General features: G+C 40.9%; 1 protein-coding gene across 30 annotated transcripts in view; it reads right to left on the bottom strand.

The window, feature by feature from the left end:
• KCNMA1 (potassium calcium-activated channel subfamily M alpha 1) overlaps positions 1 to 22754 on the bottom strand; it is a 416512-nt gene that overhangs the window by 58446 nt on the left and 335312 nt on the right. For all 30 annotated transcript variants that reach the window (XM_064145471.1, XM_064145472.1, XM_064145474.1 and 27 more), the window contains 3 exons: positions 16051 to 16144; positions 4255 to 4378; positions 507 to 731 (listed from right to left, as the gene is read on the bottom strand). In XM_064145471.1, coding sequence (XP_064001541.1) covers positions 507 to 731; positions 4255 to 4378; positions 16051 to 16144 — 443 coding nt within the window. The remainder of the gene's footprint in view (positions 1 to 506; positions 732 to 4254; positions 4379 to 16050; positions 16145 to 22754) is intronic.

Here is a 22754-nt window from a genome sequence, read left to right as displayed (position 1 = left end):
AATCAATAGGAGCTTTTCATTGATTTCAAAAAGGCTGAGTTTTTGCTGCACTTCCACACGAGTATGGCAGGACTCCTTATAAATCAACCCAGCTTACAAGAAGTTTTTATTGAAAAAAGACATGTAGATAGAGCAACAATACTTTTCTGGGGTATTTTTTGGGGTTTGTGGGTATGAATCATATTATAACTAACTACTGTCATTCTGTCAGGGATATCACAGCACCAGAACTGGTTACACGCAGTGCGCAACAGCGAATGTTCAACGTGTAACGCAGCTAATACATTGCAGAACGGCTGAAATTCATCCAGTGAGGATGACAGGGAACCAAACATCTCCTAATAAGGTCTCACAGGGCTCTGTTTCATAGACACAGTAGAGGGAAAATCTAAGTCCTCAGGCCTCTAAGTAGACAAAAGTAAAAAAGCCTAAGATCAAAGTCAGTATGAATCTGTCCAGTTGGCGTCCTAAATAACAAAGTATCAATAACATAGCTTTGGACTTACGGGCAAGATTGAAACCTTGGGGAAGTTATGCAGTGTCTCCCATTCCCTCCTCAGGTATTCAAGAGAACCCACAAACACAATGTGCTTGAGTTCATGGTAGTGAAAGTTGCTGGCTCGTAAAGGCATCACTAAATTTCTTAATCCAATCAAAGCAGATTTAACATCCCCAAATATGCAAACGACCACGTGCCCACTTAAAACTGTCATCGCTGCTTCGCTTCGAGTCTAAAAAGAAACCAAAACCAAAACAGAGCAAAAAGACAAGGGAGAAATGAAACAAAGGGAAGCTTAAATCACATATTGAGTTTTAAACCAGGAAAACACAACTGTCAATACCATTCATGCACAAAGCAGTAGCTTGATAACAGTCGTTCATTTTACCCTCATTTATCCCTCAGCAGAGGAAAATTTCCCTCTGGTTTGCAAATCCTATGTTTTTACATAGATGGATTAAGATGGGTTACAATCAAAGTACTACAGTCTTACCTAAGAACAGAATTTGACTTAAAACACATTTAGTCATGAGAACGATAGCAGAAAGCAGGAGAAAAACATGCCCTAGGTGATGAATCTCTGCTGGGGACTTTTTTCAGGATCAACTTGAAAATGAAGAGGTAAACACTCAAAGGTCTTACCAGGGTTTCATGGTATTACACTCACTTGTGAATTGAGGACCATATTCTCTCAAAGGTCTTATGACAACCTGCTATCCTTAGAAGCAGAGAACACTCTACACTGTTTTACTTTAGGGTGGATGTCCACTGTACTACACAAGCTTCTCTCAGAAAGCAAAAAATAGAGTGCAAAATAGTGACCAAGGCTAACTTTTCATGCCAAGTGGACTTCCTGAGTTGAACACATAGAAGAAAAAAGTCTCCTGAAGAACATCTGAATGATGTCCAGAATTATCTTCTTTTTTTTGCATTAATTTCATCAGAGGTTACATCAGCTCAGCAGGCACCTCAAACTCCAAGATGACTGAACAGTCATCAGAAAAAACTTACCTTAATTTCTGGAGCCAGTCAGCATTATTGCTCTGCATCAGGATGCTGCAGATCCACTGATACAGTGCCAAGTACACTCAGTACCACTACAGAGAAGTTTTCCCAGCAAATAAAGCTAAGACAATGGTAAACTGCAACATTTTCCCTCACTTATCCACTCCATACATTCTTTTACTACATTTTAGAAGTATGATGGTGTGCAATGCAGATTACAAAACGTGGCAGATGGTTTCATTATGTAAGAAGAATGGGAACTCTGGCTAGAAGTTTTCTCATGAGCTAAAAAATACAGTTTTTCTGTGGACACTACCAAGAAAATGGTCTTGGCCCTTCAAACAGCAGAATACATGAGCATAACTGAAGTATGTTAAGTTTTCCCATGCCTTTGCCTATGGGTCTGGGAATACTCAGACTTTACAAGATAAAGACCAAGTCTTGAGAAAGAAATTATGTAAGAAATGTCAGGTAGTGAAGTACATTGTGCTATCCAAAAAAAGTTCCTACCTGATACAGCTGGAACCTCACACAGCCAGAAGAGATCTTGGGAAGAGGCGTTATCAAGTATCATAGATCTTGACTGAGACATTATGAAGTATCATAGACTCACCAAATTGTCAGGATTGGAAGGCATCTCAAGGATCATCTAGTTCCAACCCACCTGCCATGGGCAGGGAGAGTTTCCAGTAGATCAGATGAAATCATCCTGGCCTTAAAAACATCCACTTCCCTGAGCAACTCGTTCCAGTGTCTCACCACCCTTATGGTGAAGAACTTCTTTCTAATGTCTAATCTAAACCTACCCTGCTCTAGCTTGGATCCATTGCCCCTAGTCCTATCACTACTGGACGCTCTAAAAAGTCTCTCTCACCAGCTTTCTTGTTTCCCTTCAGATACTGGAAGACCAAAATAAGGTCTCCTTGGAGCCTTCTCTTTTCCAAACTGAACAACCCCAGCTCTCAGCCTGTCCTCATAGAGAGCTGCTCCAGCCTTCCGATCATCCGTGTGGCCCTTTTCTGGACATGTTCCAGCATGTCTGTATCTATCTTGTAACAGAGCTTCCAGAACTGGACACAGTACTTCAAGTGGGGTCTCACAAGAGCAGTGTAGAGGGGAAAATCACTTCTCTCAACCTGCTGGCCACACTTCTCTTGATATGGTTGGCTTTCTGGGCTGCAAGTGTACACTGGCAGCTCACATTGAGCTTCTCATCCATCAGCATCCCCAAGTCCTTTTCTTCAGGGCTGCTCTCAAGCCATTCACTGGCCAGCCTGTATCGGTGTCTGACCCAGATGCAGGACCCTGGGCCTAGTCTTATTGAACCCCATGAGGCTGGCATAAGCCCACCTCTCCAGCCTGTCAAGGTTGCTCTGGATGGCATCCCTTTCCTCCAGCATGTCTGGCACACCTCATCATCTTTAGATTACGTAATAATTTGCACTTCATTGGTCTCAAAAGACAGCATTAAATTTGCATGGATATGCACATAGACATAAATTGTAGATTGTGAGTTTGAAAAGATGTAGGGAAGCATTTTGCTAGCAGTGTCTTCATGGGTGATACTACATGAAATCAAAGGAACTGGGTCAGACTATGCAGATTCACAGGCCAATAGGGGGGAAAACTGACCTGGCATCAGCAAGAGATGCTAAGCTAGGCACTTCACAGCACTTCTCAAGATGGGACAACATGTAAAAGTTATTGGCTGAAATGCGTTGCAGGGCACGAAGGCAGATTTCTATCTCTAGCATAAAGTGTTTTACAGTAGGGTTGCCACTCTTTGCCTGCTGAATACTTATAAATACATACTATTTAAAACTGTTCAGCCAAACTCAGTCACACTGAGTCTAGAGACTCACAGCTCGGCCTCTAGAATTGACTTGCTTCACCGTTTAAACACCAATATTGCAATTCAAGGCAACATCACAGTTATTACAGAAAACCCTGAGGAAAAGTGAAGACAAGCTTCTACTCCCTGATTGCTAGGATAAAAACCAGGGCTATGACTGTTGTCAGCTATGCCAAACCACAGCAGAGGAAAATCTAAGAGAGCAGGCTCAGGAAAAGCTTTATGAAGTGCGACAATGTGAAGATCCACCAGGGAGTTCATTTCAAATATTATGAGTTCTGCGTACAAGATCTGGAGTCAGTTTCTTGTTACCCTTAGGTATGAGTACATGAACACAAGTGGCACAAACTTTCACTGAGCAAAACAGACTGTGATAGGCCTTCTAATTATGTTTAATAACTTGAGTCAGTTTGATGGTTTCTCCAGTTAAAGAAACAAAACAACAACAGACTAGGCTAACTGCAACGTGCTAGGAAGGCAGGGTTGCAGTACTACTTACTTTGGCCTATAGGCATCTTGAAATGTTGGAAATTGAGAGAGAAGCTCTAAGAGAGCAAATTCACATCAATAAACAAGAGATAATGCAAAGCAACACTTGCCTGTATGGAATCACTGCTGCTTTGTGTGAAGAGATAAATGGGGTATGTAAACATTTCAACACCTTTCAATCCAAGTTCATCTTATGAAAAAGCAATTCTCTGTTTTGGAGCATTTTTGTACTGTTGCACTTGGAATACAGATTTACATAATCATAATTCTTTAACCAAAATGCTACCTCCGATTTCACCACACTGTTTCTGATTTCACTCTGCTGGGCCGAGCGATAGCAGAGATTCATTTGTTAATCCATCAGACATCACTCCTACCTTTTTAAGCACAACTCGACATCAATACCTACCAAAATGACCTTTTCAATGTCCTTGGCTGGACACCAATGAAACATCCCTGTAGAGTCATACTTTTTCACATTGGCGTCCATATTGTCAATCTGCTCGTTGCCAGGAATTAACAAGGGGTCATGCCTGGAGAAAAACAAGTTGAGGACAACATAAGTGAAGCACATTATGAATTATGGATAAAAAGATATCCCAAGAGCTGTGTGTGAAGAGGGCTAAGAGTTTAAAAAAAAAAAAAAAGGGTATTTACAGTTTAATATGCTTTCAATGCAGCACTCTTAAACAGAAACTGAAAAGAAATAAAAAGTCAATTTTTAAATGGTAGGTGCAGTTTTGAAGGTTTTCTCTACTCTTTTTACACAGAGAACCATCTGATTTCAAACAGGCCTTTCTGACACCACCACATCCAGCTTGCTTTTTTCTTTTCCAGGCTCACCCCTCCGAAATAAGTATCAGAGTTGCTATTAGCATCTGCAATGAAGTAGAAGGGATAGGAACAGAACCCCATGCTGACTGACTGGCATAAGTATGGAAAGCCAATTACTTGCTTTTACCACATACAACTTCTGACATGATGCTCTTCGCAGTAAAAGCTTTAACAGGCTGCACTTTAAATATTTTAGCAATTTGCCCAATCATATTTTGCTTTCCCAAACTGAAGCCCTTTAAAGATTCAACAGCATGTCATTTTAGAGCAGACCCACTAACAAATGCCCACATCTGGAATACACGATTTTAACACCAAACAACAATGTCCATTTTCTCTCATTACTCTACCTGTAATACCCTCCTCATCAAGTGGTTTTGCAGCAAGATTTTAAAGCACAAGGCTTCTCAATGGAAAAGCAAATAAAGGACGGTGTTATTTAGGCACAGACATATCTAGTTCTTGACATACTAAAATAGAATAGAATAGAATCAACGAGGTTGGAAGAGACCTCCAAGATCATCCAGTCCAACCCATGCCCCAGTCCTGTCCAGTCAACCAGACCATGGCACTAAGTGCCTCAGTCAGGCTTTTCTTGATCACTTCCAGGGATGGTGACTCCACCACCTCCCTGGGCAGCCCATTCCAATGCCAATCACTCTCTCTGGGAAGAATTTCCTCCTAACATCCAGCCTAGACCTCCCCTGGCACAACTTGAGACTGTGTCCCCTTGTTCTGTTGCTGGTTGTCTAGGAGAAGAGAACAACCCCCACCTGGCTACAGCCTCCCTTCAGGTAACACTAAGCGAAGTACTAAGCGACTCCAACACTCTCAGATGCTAGTGAGGACCCATAAGTGATTCCATTGTACATTAGCATTAGAAGGAAGAGCCTGCTTACATGACACGGGGTAAATTAACCCTATGATCTTGAATTCCAGAATGGAACAGCAAAGTTTTGTCCTGAATGCTTGGCATAGTCTGATAAAGAATTTTAACATTTCAAAGAAGAAAATATTTGCAGTGTAGGAATATGCTAAGTACTCCCAGACAGACAGCCAAATTTAAAGCAGTTTGCCTTTTGCAGCCTGCTAAAGAAATGCCCGTATTGGCTGACCAACCAACACTGGGAAGTTTGCTGCTTTTAAAGCATATGAGCCAACTTTATGAACCTCTCCTGTGCACTGCCTACTAAAGCAGTAGACACTGTTGAACACTATGTATGATACAGGTTAATTTGCCCTGAATATAATATGATAAATTACCATGCTTAAAACATTTATGCTTGCATGCATAATCTCTAATCAGGTATAATCTCTAATTACATCAGAGTGATTAATTTGTGCAATTTTATAGTCACTGATTATTTATCCATTTACATCAGTGGAAAATGTTCATTTATTTCACTCAAACAAGGTCAACTCCTCAGAAAGTGCCTTAAAAGATCTCAAGAAACTATTAATGCAATGTTCCATTTAAACCAGAACCTTCTGATGCTTTTAGAAAATGTCATACACTACATGGAAAAGGCATAAAGCAGACTGGAGGTGGTCAAGAAAAGCCTGGATGAGGCACTTGGTGCCATGGTCTAGTTGAGTGGCTAGGGCTGGGTGCTAGGTTGGACTGGATGATCTTGGAGGTCTCTTCCAACCTGATTGATTCTAGGATTCTATGCTAGCAGACACAACTGTTCCACTTTTACTCCAGGAGAACGGATTACTGCCCGAGAAGAGAACTGTAATATGAGCAACCACACTTTGTGTTTCAGGGTCTGTAATAAGCACACCTAAGTGTGCTTATTAAATTTGAATCTTCTGGCATAAGCTATTCTCTTGATCTCCCTTTAATTGATGATTCTGCAATCTTGGTAAAGCGATTAGTCACCGTCCCTGGAGGTGTTCAAGAACAGCCTGGATGAGGCACTTAGTGCCATGGTCTGGTTGACTGGCTAGGGCTGGGTGCTAGGTTGGACTGGATGATCTTGGAGATCTCTTCCAACCTGCTTGATTCTATGATTCCTGAAGATGTCTACAAAGATTGAAAACTGTTTACTACTGAGGTTGAACTTTCTCCTCCAATGTTAGAAGATACACAGGCTTATGCACTTAAAAAGTGAATTGATGTTTGGAGTTTGTTTGGTTTTAATAAAAATGCAGTCATTTTGTCAAGTAGTACCCTAACAAAACAGTGTTACTCCTTTGGACATAAACACTCTAGTTAAACTGATGATCTAATCCTGTTCTGTAAATACTAAAAATTAATTAAGACAGACACACAGAGGCCAAGGCTGTCACATCTGCCTAAGGGGTTTGGACACCCTCTTCCCATTAAAATTTATATTACACAAAGGACTGCAGTGCTTGCCCTTACAGCTAAATCATGGACTGAACATTTCTTGAGCCTCTCTGCCCCCCTCACCCCAGAAGATGGCCCTGTCATGCCACGCTTGAGTCACGTTAGCAGGTTGCCCTAGAAATGCTTGTATCAGAGCTGCAGCTATGATGTTAGCCAGGGCTGTGAAGTCGTTTGCTTGAAAAAAAATCAACTTACAGGGAGAAAACCATCTCCAAACAATTAAAATCCATAGTTTTTGTTTTAATTGAGATGCTGGCTCTTACAGCTTGCAATTACCAAAGCATTTGGTCACTGCGGCCAGTAAAAGACACAAGTGGTAGAAAAGAAGCAAAAGCTTCCATAAGTGCTGTTTAAAAAGAGCTTCTCTGGTTCTTATGGCAGATATTACACACGCATGACTGAAAATGAAGAGCAAAATACCATCTTTTCAAGGTTTTGAAGAGCATATAATGCCACTTATGATCAATTAAACTTGAAACCGACACTAAATGCCATGCCACAGCTGCAACCCCAAAAAGCGTGCCTGGAAGAGAACAGCCTAAAGCAAAACTCTAAATCCCACTTCCAGCAAACCTATTGCAAGGAAATCAACATCACATTTTAAAGAGCACACAATTTTAACTACTTCCCATTTATTTACTTAGAGTTTTTTGAATCTTTGAGTAATGACTGGGGATGGACAAAACTGAAAAGACCATCTGGGGCCAAACGTCTGCCTTATTAAATGATTATTCATAGAATCAACCAGGTTGGAAGAGACCTCCAGGATCAGCCAGCCCAACCTAGCACCCAGCCCTAGCCACTCAACCAGACCATGGCACTAAGTGCCTCATCCAGGCTTTTCTACAACACCTCCAGGGATGGAGCCTCCACCACCTCCCTGGGCAGCCCATTCCAATGCCAATCACTCTCTCTGCCAACAACTTCCTCCTAACATCCAGCCTAGACCTCCCCTGGCACAACTTGAGACTGTGTCCCCTTGTTCTGTTGCTGGTTGCCTGGGAGAAGAGACCAACCCCCATCTGGCTACAGCCTCCCTTCAGGTAGTTGTAGACAGCAATGAGGTCACCTCTGAGTCTCACTCTGGTATTCTATCACTTTTGTCTTAACCTTCTTGCTGCCATATGTAATTGAGAATTAGAACAGTACACCCTCATGATCTGAAATGGAACTGCACCATATGTTGAACACTGGGAGCAAGAATACTGTGTATGACCAATGGGGACCCTGGAGTTGTTTGAAAGTCATATTCTGTTTCTGAAAACAGTATTCTGCCCTCCAATAAATTAACTTTATACAAAATGGACTGCAGAACATCCACCAAAACCAACCACCACTTGTCTTTAAGCCACATTTAAGTCTGTAATTACATCTTTCTCAGGTAGATTTTGCCAACAAAGAGATGTGTAGCAGTTTGCTGCTCAAGACACAGAGTCCTGAAACTCACCTTGTGCGCAGACCAGGAGCTTTGAGTCTTTGCAGCTGGTGTGTGTTTGTAAGCATATGCACACACGTTCTTAAGTGTAGGAGGAAGGACTGGGTTGCTGAAGGTAAGACAGGAGTTGAAGGCACGCTAGAGAACGTCTCAGGCCTTTGAAATTTCTCCTACAAGTACCCTAACAAATTGTGGCAATTAACATGCTGTTAGTGTTAGCTGCATGCAGCCAGTGCAGGTGCTAATAACTGAAAAAGCATTTAGAGCTTTTACACCCTGTTTGAATATTTCATGATGTGCTGCATGTTTCACTATTTACTCAGTGGGCCTCTGTCACTTCAATCTTCTTTGACTGCTTTGACTGGCGCTATAAAGCTCAAGCAAGACAGAGTGACGGCTTGTCAGAGGCAAACTCCACTGACTCCAGACGCTCCCTGGGACTAGCTGGGAAGGTTGTCACGACATTCTGATGGAACTCAGCAAATGTTTTGTGACTAATACACCCAACATTTGTCGGCTACCATTAGCCCTTCCCTGTGACCCTCTGCAGTCTGGGTAGACGGCATTAAGTTGTAATGAGAATTTGTTGCCTCTGTGTGTTACACTAATGACACTCTCTTACTCATCTTCCCTTTCACAGGTCAATCAGCAATGCAATTGGCAAAGATTCGGTGCGCAGACGCACTGGCCTTTAGAGATGAAAATGCAGTGCCACAAGTACGAGAAAACACGCAGCGTGCAGTTCAGGATTTTCACTGCCAGATACAGAAGCTATCCCAACTTTGGTCCATGCTACCTGACCTTATCCCAGAATCTACAAAGAAGAAGTCATCTAATATGCTGGTTGGTACCTAGTGCCCTGTGCTAGCTTGTGGACCTCATTGCTGTCTACAACTACCAGAAGGGAGGAGGTAGCCAGGTGGGTGTTGGTCTCTTCTGCCAGCCAAGCAGCAACAGAACAAGGGGACACAGTCTCAAGTTGTGCCAGGGGAGGTCTAGGCTGGATGTTAGGAGGAAGTTGTTGGCAGAGAGAGTGATTGGCATTGGAATGGGCTGCCCAGGGAGGTGGTGGAGTCACCATCCCCGGAGGTGTTCAAGAAAAGCCTGGCTGAGGCACTTAGTGCCATGGTCTGTTTACTGGCTAGGGCTGGGTGCTAGGTTGGACTGGATGATCTTGGAGGTCTCTTCCAACCTGGTTGATTCTATGATTCTATGAATTATAGTGCTAAGAATACTGACAATTCTCCTTCCTTCCCTCTTGCTCTGCTCAGATGTTGCTGTTTTTTTTTCAGAAAGCCTTAGTGAAGAGTTCATGTTAACTTAGCAAGACCACTAAGGACACTAGTAAGGAGCTGTTGGCTGCAAGAATCTTGCTTATGAAAGTCAGGACATGCTCAGAGTATGCTTATGAAGTGTGAATCCTCTCACCCCAAAAAGTAACAAAACAGTTAACTTGCAGAACTTTTAAATAAGCAATGTAGTAAGGGCCAGACGAGGCACGCAGCCAGTGTATCTTCTGGTTTTAATAGTTCCTGTTTAGATCTACACAAGCTGCAGAACTAGCAAAATTTGAGGGGTAGGGAGATGCATCTGAAAAAAAACTGTAAAAAAGAAACCCACAGTTAAGTGGCATCATAAAATACAGGACTGGGGTTTGCCACTTAAATGAAGTGTGTGACCTTTGTTCCTTGGTGATAAAAGCTACCACTTGTGCAAAGCGAAGTTTGTAAGAATTCAGTGTGTTCCTTAAATCCAGTTTGAAGCTAAAGAGATTTTCTCTTTTTTTTTTTTTTGCCTTAATCTGACTGGACTTTGTTAACCTGAACTTTATAAATAAAGCCCTCCTGATTTTTAATGCTGGAAAAATTACTCTTTTGTTTCCTGCCACTGTTTCAGCTCAAAAACACTTGTGCAAGGTTTCACAATACTCTAAAGCCCAAAATCTGACATCATTCAGATAGCTGTGTTGGTAACACAACTACCAATGGTAGCAAAAGTCAGAGGCCTAACATCCACTGCTTCCTACCATCCAAACCATTTCATTCTATAACCTTGCTAAGAACAGGATACCACAGTGATTACTGAGCTACTCTTGCTGCTCATGTTGGTTGTAGTGAACTTGTAGTACCAAATCAGGAAGTGAAATGTGCAATTAAATACCTGCTGTGTTGCAGCTTAGTTATCATTGCATGTTAGCACTCTGTAAAGTCCGCCTCACAAATCCTCAACAAAGCATGTAACATGAGGGATATAAATAAAACCCCATTATTACACTTAATCAGTGAGCTTTCACCTCTTCAAACCTTACCTTTATGCCTCGTTTATGGGAGTCATGCAAAATGATCAGACTGAACTTATTTCAGCAGGTTTTGCTTGAGAAATGTGCCCCTCTAGACCTTTTTGGTTGCTATGAGGAAGCTCACAGCTTCAGCTAACAGAAGGGCAGCACCACAATGGCAGGGGCAATGCAAATTCATCCTGAGTAGCAGAAGCAGAAGCGTGGGCGCACATTTGAGTGTATTAGCTGGGTGGGCAGATGAAGAGATAAATGTGCACAGTCACTGCTCATACACAAGGAATATGATACACAACTTCAGGAAAAAAGACAGGAGGTTTTCCCTTGGCCTTCAGAAAAGCAATCTCATTAGGTCCATGGAAACACGTGCCAAAAAGCTCACTGTTCCCCGCGTCATTTAGCTGGGTCTTGATGGTCTCTGCACAAGCTTTATCGTTTGGTCACGAATTATTTTAGATCCTTGATCAAGGAAAATCCTCAGGCTTACAAAATTCTCCTTGGCAACACACTGAAAACCCAGCGTCCTCTGATGCCTCTGATTCTTATGTGAGCGGGGACACTAATGATAATGACCCTCTGCTGAGTATGCTACTTGTCTAGAGGCCTATGTCAACTACACCACTACATTTCAGAGTGGACAGGGACAAACTATTTGTTTGCTCTTCAAGCCCCTTGGGCCCTGTCATATGCTATTTGTTCTTGCATTAAGAGGTAGTTTGACTCAGCTGTGCTGACATTTCCTTCAAGTCAGTGTATTCCGCTCATGCAGTAGCAGCTACTAGAGCAGTAAGTGCAGACTTGAGCCCCAGCAACAATCCTTTTAAGTGGCTTTTTTGATTCATATCCAGGGCTTTTCACATTTTTACTGGTCACTCTGGAATCCAAAATGACACTATTTTTTTTAAGCTAGCTTTGCTATTTGATATTCAGGCAACATAACCAGTTTATTTTTAACATGCCTGTTCGTCAGTAACGTGCAGCAAAACCTGTGACTGTGAAATGATGAACAAGTGATCTGATATCACTGCATGGCATCAGAGACACCAAATGGTTCTACTCTTCTTCTCCATGAAAAGAGAGACCTGATAGGTGATTACTCTGCTACTCACAGCTTTACTGCCTTTTCTTTCCACTTGCTAATTAAATTCTACTTCTTATTGGAAGAGATGCCCTTCTGTTCACACCTCCACAGGAGAAGGATCCATTTTTTTTCCTGTTGGAGCTCCAGTAATTTTAAAATTATACCCACATCCTTGTATAGAATCATAGAATCAAGCAGGTTGGAAGAGACCTCCAACATCATCCACTCCAACCTAGCACCCAGCCCTAGCCAGTCCACTAGACCATGGCACTAAGTGCCTCATCCAGGCTTTTCTTGAACACCCCCAGGCACGGCGACTCCACCACCTCCCTGAACAGCCCATTCCAAGGCCAATCACTCTCTCTGCCAACAACTTCCTCCTAACATCCAGCCTAGACCTCCCCTGGCACAACTTCAGACTGTGTCCCCTTGTTCTGTTGCTGGTTGCCTGGCAGAAGAGACCAACCCCCAGCTGGCTACAACCTCCCTTCAGGTAGTTATAGACAGCAATGAGGTCCCCCCTGAGCCTCCTCTTCTCCAGGCTAAACAACCACAGCTCCCTCAGCCTCTCATTAATGGGACAGACTTCTGTTGATGTAAACTAGATAGAAATAACCATGACAATGTAGAGCATTTTCCCAGTTAATTTGCATTTGTAGCTATAGTTGGGATTGGAAGGCTTCATTTGTGATTGACTGGATTCTTCTGTGCTGCATCAGTGTGATTCTGCTCGTGTCATCTGATGTGATGCAGGAATTAGTTCGAACAGGGCCTTTATACTTGTGACTCTAGACCATCTGCATACAAAGCACATTTGTATGCCTATCATCTATTTATTCAGCTAGTAATTTATTGACATTTAGAGATGAGAACATCAAAAGGATGACACTGAAAAGATGCCTTCTATCTATGCATCTGGATCATAATTGGCAATACACTTTCTACTTATGTGTGAGTAAATCTCAAAAATTCCCACATTCTAAGTCTAAATAAGCAACTCTGCAATCTCCTGTCAAGATGTCCCAGGGAATTGCTAAGATACAGCTTCTGTTCTCTGTTCTAGTCCAGTCATAAAGTTTTATCTCAGGATTTAAAACCTCTTCCTTGATTTGACCCTACCAGCATGGAGATCTACAGAGCACTTTCAACACTACCTTAACTCTAGGGCTGCTCAGAGCTGAAGTCACAGCTCCGATTACCACTCACAAATTAACTCCCCACATATTCCTCGTTTGCGTGTTGCACCCTTTTTGTTCTCCCCATCCTCTCTAGATTCAGGACCACAGCTGAACAAAAGTCTGTAAAGTAGCCAGCTGTATCTGTGGGAGGGACAGGGGTGAAGACGGCTTTGAAAAGAAGCTTTTAAAGTAAATTTAGGGAAAATATTGCAAAGATAAATATCAGCCCGAGACATGACAGTGCTTTAGCTGATTTACCTCTGGTGCACTTTCAGCTGACATACACTAAAGATTTCTGGGCAGGAAAGCAAGTACCTGTCACTTCAGGTAATTTACAAGGACACAAAATAGCAGATAATACAGCCCACCTTTGTTTATCTGAAAGGAGAAAAGCGCTTGGCCATTACACACAGAGCTTAACAGAGCTCTCCTCTGATTCAATCCACTTTGTCTTATTTAGCACCCTGAACTAAAGTTTAGTCAGTGCAGATAAAGGGTAAGACAAAGAGACAGTTTGGTCTGGGGAGGGGCTGAGGGTGCCAACAGGACGCCGGTGAATAAATTTAGCAGCGAGGGTGAAGAGGAAGAAAACAATGTCTGGATTTGGAAGCCTGGCAAGTTCTCCAGTCGCTGCTCGACCTGTGTTTAGCAATTCTGATGTGCTACTGAGCAGACAGCTCAGGCTCAGGATGACTACTCTCCCTCAGTCCCTCTCCGGCAGGCAATGAAAGCAGGCTCTACTTTGAAAATCTTCCCCCATCATGCAAACTGACACAGGCATGCTTTTCAAAAACCCACAGCCAATCTGTTGATCATTACTTATTTACAAAGGCCTTCGGGCAGAAAGTCCTGTAAAAACCATACTTGATACAGTATACACTAGCTTTTTCTGCTTGTGGAAAAAAGTACCCCTAAGGCTACCTCAAACCATCACTTTCTATTGCACATAAAATGTACCGTGTAACACTAAAGTATTTAATATATATGGTATAATATATCTACAGGAAAGGCATTTGGGTAGAAGTATGTTACCCTGTATTTGGTAATTTGATGTTTTGCTGAAGGCTATGACTTGAAAAAGCCTGCACCTAGTACAGAGGACCTGTCATCTCAGTACCCAAGAGCCAATAGAATAAAGAAGTACCCTTAAGCAGCAAAACTTTGACACAGCTTTGAAGCGTACGAAAACAGTGTAACTCCCCAGAATTATTATTACTCAAGATCAAAGAAATGAGGCATACTTTACATAGCAAACAGGGACAGTGTGCTCAGCTCCAAATGTTTCAGCTCTTTCCCTCTCTCCCTCTCTTTATTTCCACTTCCCCAAAATTAAGGGGGGAAATCTACCACATATTTAAAACTCTAAGTGGTTAGAACTGCTAGCACCGGATAAGAGTGATGTCCAAAGGTAAGTAAATTGAAAACAATGCTAGAATGACAACTGGCACCATAAAAATGAGAAGCTTGCCAGAATGTTTGAATTATTCTTCCTCATGAACTGTAAACAAGCATGTAAATCACTGTCATATGGGCAAAGCTGAGCTAACAGGAAGGCAGAGAACTTTTAATGATACATTTAAGAGAAATAGATGGTCAATAGGAAAAAAAAAACATCCACATCTGGGTGCATTTTCCTGTGTGAATCAATCTCAATTCTGGTTCTGCAGTCTAAACAGAGATGAAGAGGACTAGTAGAAGTGATGTCCTTGAGTATGCCCTATATTGTGGTAACAATGGAGAAATATGGATGCTTTTGTAAGTGGTCAAAGAGAATTTCCCTCTACGTACTGAAAAACAGACGGGAATATGAACTAGCTGGATCCAGAACAATCAGAGAATAGAATCACTGTCAACAACAAAACAAAAGTCAGGAGCACTTTTCTATATGGAAGGAACTATATGTTCCTATCAACTTTTTTCACTCTGTGAACACATAGCAATTAACAGTTACGCATACACTCAAACCCCAAACCACACAAACGTTCCTGGGTTTGTAGGCAAATAAGCTTACATTGTCCTGTGCATACACATAGATGCACGGGAAAATCTCTGCTGTGACACTTAGCTCTGGATACAATTATGGACCCAGATTCTAGCCTAGGAATTCTCAGTCTGCAAACCCGGAGCAGAAGCAGCCTCCTTGTAGAAAACTCCACGTCTACCATCTGACCGTGGTCTGACTCCCTTCGGCAAGCAAAAGGTGGAGCACGGCCAGGCAGAGTGCTAATGCCCTATTAATTTAACAGATTCCAATTTCTTGATGTAGTTACAGTTCTAACAAATCTCTTAGAGGCAATCTGTCCTGTGGAAGGAAACTACATAATTACACAAAGGCATACTGGTGTAAAATAACGTGCATGTATCAACGGGGGGAAAATATCACTAACAAGATGATCTTTTTATCATCCACTTTTAGAGTATACACTTCCCCCTCAAAAATCCCTGTACTTCATAATTGATGTGCTTTTAGCCTGAGTAAAACTGCATTAGTTTTGAACTTTGCTTTGGCAAGTACATAGATTATTAGACTTTTTTATCAGTCTAAATCAATTAACAGAAATTTGATTTCAATCGACAGGATAAAAGGAAGGTAATATTCAGGTTCATTTTTGATTGTGATGATACATCTCACATATGGCCTTAAGTACAGAAAACAGTACTCAGAGGGAATCCGACAAAAAGAGAATTGCCTAAGGCAAACGAACCACATGAGTTCCCCTGATTGGTTAGTGCTATCATTAGTGCCACTGCTGTTTAAGAACTACACACGGACAGGACAGGGTGACAGCTAAGACTTTAAAGCCTATGTATTTTTCAAACAGCTTTTCAAACTGTTTTTCATGACAGAATTTTTTTCAGCTCTATCATTAACTGCTGACAAGCTGACAGAATAAATACTTCAGCCTTTCAGAAACCATCTAACAATCTTTTCTTCCTCCCCCTCCCCTTATTTTTGATGTAGGGGGAGGAGAGGAGGAAGGAAGGAAGGAAGAAAGGAGATGAAGATATGAGTTTCTAACAGACTTACCTCATCAGTTTGGGCGAAGAGTTGGGTGAATTCCGCATGCCTCCGTTGCGCTGCTTTTTTTTGGGTGACAGTGTCGAGGGCTGCTCATCTTCAACTGGAAATACAAGGGACTCGTGAGATGAAGTACCGCTCCGAGTGCAATACCAAGCACAAGTGAAGTACCAAAGAACACACACTCTATGTCCATTCACGCACTGATACTTCATTGCTAACACAGGCCCAACAGTAATAGAAGTCAAATACAAGTTAGTTGAAGAGATTGGTTTGAAGGAGAAGCAGGGAAGAATACCAGGGTTTGAACAAAGGCGTTCAAATTGGGTTCATACTTCAAAAACAAAGGCGAGGGAACCGCATTTGGGTTATTCTTAAGAGTTATTTTCAGTTAATCTGCGCTACAGAAAAGTGGAATTAGTGCTCTGCTATATCCCCAGAAAGATAAAGCACTATTGGTAATACCAACAGAACAGCTGCCAGCCTGCTTTTGCTAACGAACTAGACACCAGTTGGTTCTTGCTCCTCACATGCCAAACAACAGAGTCTTCATGAAGAGATGTAAAATATTCAATGCCTTGATGTTCAATGATTCAGTTAGTTGGGAATGTGAATGCAGCCTGCCATTGTGCACGGATCTCCAGCACAAGTCAGACCTCATCGCTCTGCCCTTCTCACAAAAGGGAATTTTAACAGGAGTGAACAGAATGAGGTTAAATGGAAGTGGGAAGACAATACCTGTATAACAGAGGATGCATGTGTTATGCAATCTTTTAACGAGGATGAGGTGCATTTTCAACGACAGATCAACTTCCAGAGGTAAAATCATTCACGGTTTTGCCAATCATAAACTACTAGCAGACAACCTACGCCACAATATGTACTGCTTAAACAAGGGCAGCTTCCTAATAACTCATCTGTAAGAGTCAACCATCATCTTCACTGTTTCAAGATTGTTACAGCACTTGATAATCTCTGCAAAAAGTTTTCATGTGCTATCAAAGGGAATTATCCTATGCCTGTTTTCACAAATTCACACTAATGCTGGATTATTCTAATAGAAGGAAGGAAAAAGAATGGGTTTTCTCATCCTATTGTTATCTGAAAAATTAACTAGAAGATGATGTAACTCATGTCTAGGAAGCTGTTGCTTTACAGCTAAAAGGGAAGAGATTAGTAGCAGTAGTAGTAGCCATATTAAAAAGAGCTTAATACACATTAGGAGTGCACAAGCAGAGGCTGGAAGAAAATTCTAATTACACAGGAACAACAACAAAACCTGGATAAATTTCATCTGGCACAGTCTCATCTGGGAAGAAAATAAGCAATATCCTTCTTCTATAACCCTCTTCTGACACTTTTTTACTACAGACTGGATTATGGCCTGTCATGTCTGTCTGCCCAAGTACTGCTATGGAACTTCATTTTGTCTTGGTCCTGACCAAAGGACTGGACCCTGAAAAGACAGATGTGCTGTCTTTTGAAATGACCTGGCATCACCTAACACATCAATGGAATCAAAACAAAAGGAAATACTGCCCCCCCCCCCCCCCCCCCAAAAAAAAAAAAAAAAAAAAGAACTCAAAATCTAACTCCAGAATAGATGCCCCAAAGCATGGTAATTCTTAGATCAGAGCAATGACTGTCTAGTAAGGATTCATTACACTTCTTTTCTTCTCAGGCAGCATCACCAAAGAAAAAGCCACTTCATTATCGTTCAACTTTCCTCTTTTTCCAACTCGGAGTCCTATGGTGGAAATGCTCATTGATGAGTAGCCAACTACCATTCCTTGTTTGGCTGAACACTCTCAAAAACACAAACTGACTTTTTTCTTCCTTTAACAGTATGCCTGGGTCAAAGTAGATCACTTCAGTATTTAGCTTGTATTTAGTTTGTAACATGAAGTGAATAAGCATGGAATTATTTTGTTAGTAGTATCTTTCTATTTCCAATTCTAAGGCAATACAGACTACCCTCTGCAAATCACTTTCTTGGAAATGGCCTCATCTTATTTTAAAGTTGTCTATCCAAAAGTTTTCTGCATACTATCCCACACAAACAATAGGCTGCTTTCAAGACATAGAGTGTGCTCTCTTGTTCTTTCTAGGATATAAATACTCAGTTCCAATCTGTAAATCCACCACATAAAAGATCAAAGCAACAAGAAGCACACAAAAAACCTGACTTCCAGAAACTGCCTACAACTGATACATTTTGCTCTCTTGGTAGTAATAATAATTCTCAATTTCACTCAATTTATCCTGCTACCATGGGGCTACAGAATATTTGTCAAGAGATGCAACGTTGCACTAGAAGTCAAGTGTATTGTTATACTACGTTAACAGTTTAAGTGACAGATACAGCCATCAGGACCACCTGCAAAATCTTACATTAACACAAGGCAACTGTAGACCACATCATAGCCAGAAATATTTCTATGAAGAGGAGTAGATACTACTAAAATACAGCACTTTCCCAAGTTTTTACCTATCTAATAAGACTACTGTTTGAGCCTTCTAAATAGTGAAAGTTAGCACAATAAGGACCTTTTGTACTAGATGGTCCAACATTTTTGCTCTGCAGTCCTACCAGGTGGTGCTACACTGCAAGCCAATTAAAAACCCAAAGCCTTACTAGTAATCACCCTGAATAACCATTTGTAGAACTAGATTTTTAACAGTCTGCACTTACTTCTGATACTGTATTTATAATAAATAAGGCATGTGTTTGTCATATTCAAACCATGCCTGGAAAGTCTAAGGTTAATGTGACTCATTAGTCAATACCTGTTAGAACAAAGCCTCCTACGGAACCTCAATTTGGTGCTAATGCAATGCTTTGCTTAAGCAAGAAGGGCATTTCTTACAACTGCAGCAGTAAAAGGTGATTTATCTCAATTATAGCACATCCAAAGAAGATTTTGTTTTACAATGAGATCTGTGAGTAGATTTTACAGGGAACCTGCAACTTAGAAATGTGGCCCCCTAAGAATGAGAGAAGGGAATCCACGAAGCTGAAATATGTGAATGGTATATAATGGACACCATTACTTATGGCTTTGTTCCCAAAACTTGTTGCAATGATAAATCACAAGTGGTTTCTTAACAGTAAGTAGGATATAAAATATATTTAATTCTTGTCCTTCAGATATTCTTATCAACTTCCTGCATATGTAAAGAAATAGATCTAGCAAAATTTTTAGTAAAGCCATAAAATATCATTTTAGTTTCATGGTTCCTGTGCCTGCACTGATTTAAAAAGGAGTCTTAAATTTGCTTGTTCTTGTGAAAGACAACTGTACTTGAATAATGGCCTGTGGTACATGACAACTCAGCTCTGAAGCTGTATGTTTGACCTAGTGCTTCTGTTAATGAGTCCTCATTTCTAGTATTTTATGTCTTTATGCTACAGCTTTTGTATTAAAATGCAGTCATATTATTTTGTGCAGACTTTCTTTACCAGCTTTCATAAAACTTGCAGATAAGTTCAAGAACTGGACACATCATTTTACAGAATTGAACTTAATCCAGCCTCTGAACTGTAAAAAAAAGTCAAGACCTTCTTTGCACATCCCTAAGTATAACACTTAACAGGCTGTTGTAACAATCCAGTGCTCACTCATCTAATAGGAAGAGAACCTAATGGTTTTGCAGTTCAGGAAGACTCTGTGCTAGGGAAATGTCAGGCGAGCCTAACGAGGCTTCAGATGCTCCAGATTACGGTGGAGTTTACAGTTACATCGATGTTTTAACGTGTTTGCTTATTCTTGAGTAAAGATAATTCATTATTTCAATGACATAACCTCCAGACTATGTTCCACGAATTGATTAAAGATGTGCTGATAATTTTTACAGCCTTAATGTGGAACTGAACATCTGTAACAACATATTCCTTGACTTTTATCCTCGTTTCATTTTTTTAAGCAAAATAAAGGGGATGTCTTTCAGAGGCAGTGGATGAGTTCATAACTTTTTTCTTCATCATTTTGTTGCTATTTTTTAATCAAATCTGTCTCCTTCACTGCCTCTCCCATGTCACCAGCAGAACAGTTTACAGACACTGCTCTTTAGACCAGATACTGGAAATAACATGTATGTTACTGAACATCATACAAGCTGGAATACCTGGTGAGCTCCTTCTGCCTAGCTTGTAAACCCTTCAGAGCAAATAAGCCGTATGAAGGTAAAGCACAAACCACTCAGAAACATTAGTTGACTAGCTATCTCAATTAACTTATTAATCACCACATCTTGAGAAACCCACATCTGTAAGCACTTAACAGAGCATTAGTAATGTCACAGATCGAAAACAGACTGCAAAACCATGCACAAACCAATCTGTATTGCCTTATGCATACAACTATGGGGCTACCTACGGAGATCTTGGTTCAACCCCGGCTTTTGGGAGTGGTAGCGGTATTTTACAGGCAAGCTGAGTGCCCTTTGCAATCTACAGTAGGTAGATTTTCCTTGTTCAACAGAACTCTCTGAGTTATGTTGCAGCAGCGAGGGGTTGTTGGGTAGGAAGAGGCTCCCTTTACGGTTATTAACAAGTGGAACGGGTTCCGAGATTCCTTCAGTGGACTTGGCACCAACCAGTGCATTAGTAGTTGCATTCTTGAATTGATCTGAACCTTTTGGGTAACTTGATCTAGCTGCATTCTTTACTTCTAAATAATAAGAAAAAAATTACATTAATGTCTTAGTACCAAAAATTATTTCCAACCACAGGCATGAATCAGTTTTGATACTATATGGAATTGCAAGAATCTAAAGCTTAAAGTATAGGTTTCTACAGCTGAAATAAAGGTTCATATCTCCAGCTTTCTTAAGATTTTTTTTTAATGGCTTTTTATAAAAGAATACTTATAAAAGGATTATTCCACAATATTATCATCTTGAAGCAATAATCCCATCCTTGGGTAAGTGTGTCTGAGGCAACACTTATTTCCCACATGTTGATAAAGGCTTTGAGATTTACTAGCTGTGGAAGATGTTGATTCCTTTGAATCTACTGAAAATGACAGGGGAGACAGAGCACTCTGCAGCTATTAAAATAAATAAGGAACCATAGAAAAAAGTCAGGTCAACACTTCCAAATTGTGCACACATACTTATGGAATTAAACTGATGTTTTGAAATCTCCATCAAAATTGTTGGGTGTTCAGAAGGGCTGAATACTGTACATTTCAGAGGTCATACATAGCACCTCAGGGGAAAAAAAAGCTGCTAATAAATTTATATGTCTTAAATATGGCTTATACCTTGAAAATGTGCTTCTTAGTCTTCCATATCTAATATATCAAAGCAAATTAAACAAACAAACAAAAGCCAGATGAATATCTCTAACAAATGTCATCCTCTGTAAATAACAACACTAAAACATTTTGCTGGTAAAAAGATGCAGTAACAATCTTCTCCTAATGAGTATATGGCAGAAAATAAAGTATATTACTGAGTCACTGAGATCTTAGGAGGTGAGGAAGTTAGGTAGGTAGTTTATGGACTGAAAACCTTGCAGCATTATTTCCATACATTGCGATGGCCTTAAAGTTTCCACAAAGAACTTCAAGTAGACAGCAGCTCCCAATTATTTGAGGAGACTGGCATGTTTTTTGGCATCTTGGTCTTGTTTATCATCAGCTAGAAGCACTACCTAGTTTGCCATTGGTGTTCAAGCATAAAATCTGTTTTTCTCATGAAAAATGGTGATAATCCTTGAATTACACAAGTGATCTGAATGCGTTTTTTAAACAGGTTAAACTATTTGCTGACAAAGTATCCATTGCCAACCAAAGATAGCTAAACTGATACTTCGTTACTTCCACTCTGAGGTGCACAATGAAACAGTGAGAACAGAACCGGAGTTATTCTGCTCTTTGCTAATAGTATTAACATCTAAAGTGTAATGTTAGTAACACGAAGCCATGAGAGTTCACATAGACTTTAAATCACTGGAGGATGGCATATACCTTTGATTAGCAAAACTGTCACAAAGAAGTTGTGCATCATATTAGAGACTCAACAATTACCAATCTTACCTCAGAATTACTGGGGTTTTGTCAAATCTTGCACTTCTATCTTTCATATTCTTTCAGTGAAACAGTTTTCAGGTGATAGAATATATCTGCAGAGACCTATCTCCCTGCAGAAGTCACCGGTCAAATCATAGAATCATAGAATCAACCAGGTTGGAAGAGACCTCCAAGACCATGCGGTCCAGCCTAGCACCCAGCCCTAGCCAGTCAACCAGACCATGGCACTAAGTGCCTCATCCAGGCTTTTCTCCAGGCACAGCAACTCCACCACCTCCCTGGGCAGCCCATTCCAGTGGCAAACCACTCTCTCTGGGACGACCTTCCTCCTAACATCCAGCCTGTACATTTAAACGCTTTGAGACGCACTGATCCAGTTCTCTTTTTAAACTACAGACAGTGATACTGGAAATAATCTTTGTAGACCTACACGTCTGCAAAGTATCTTCAAAGGCAGTGGTAGAAGACCAAAATCTATTAATAAAGCTTAATCACCCTCCAATCAAGCAGGTTAAGAAACATCAAAATCTTTTTGCAGTCTCTTCTGGAGATAGACTCAGATACAAGACCTGACTACTAAGCACTAAGCTTCCATAACAGTGCGTGTCTCATGGCACATCCCATGCAGACATAAGCAAGCCTTCCCAACATTCTGTGCTTGCAGTGGCATAGCATGAG

The sequence above is a fragment of the Pogoniulus pusillus genome, chromosome 6 (genome assembly GCF_015220805.1).
Source record: "Pogoniulus pusillus isolate bPogPus1 chromosome 6, bPogPus1.pri, whole genome shotgun sequence".
NCBI classification, from domain to species: domain Eukaryota; kingdom Metazoa; phylum Chordata; class Aves; order Piciformes; family Lybiidae; genus Pogoniulus; species Pogoniulus pusillus.
Note: the sequence above shows the minus strand (reverse complement) of the source record. Positions and strands in the feature narration are given on the sequence as shown.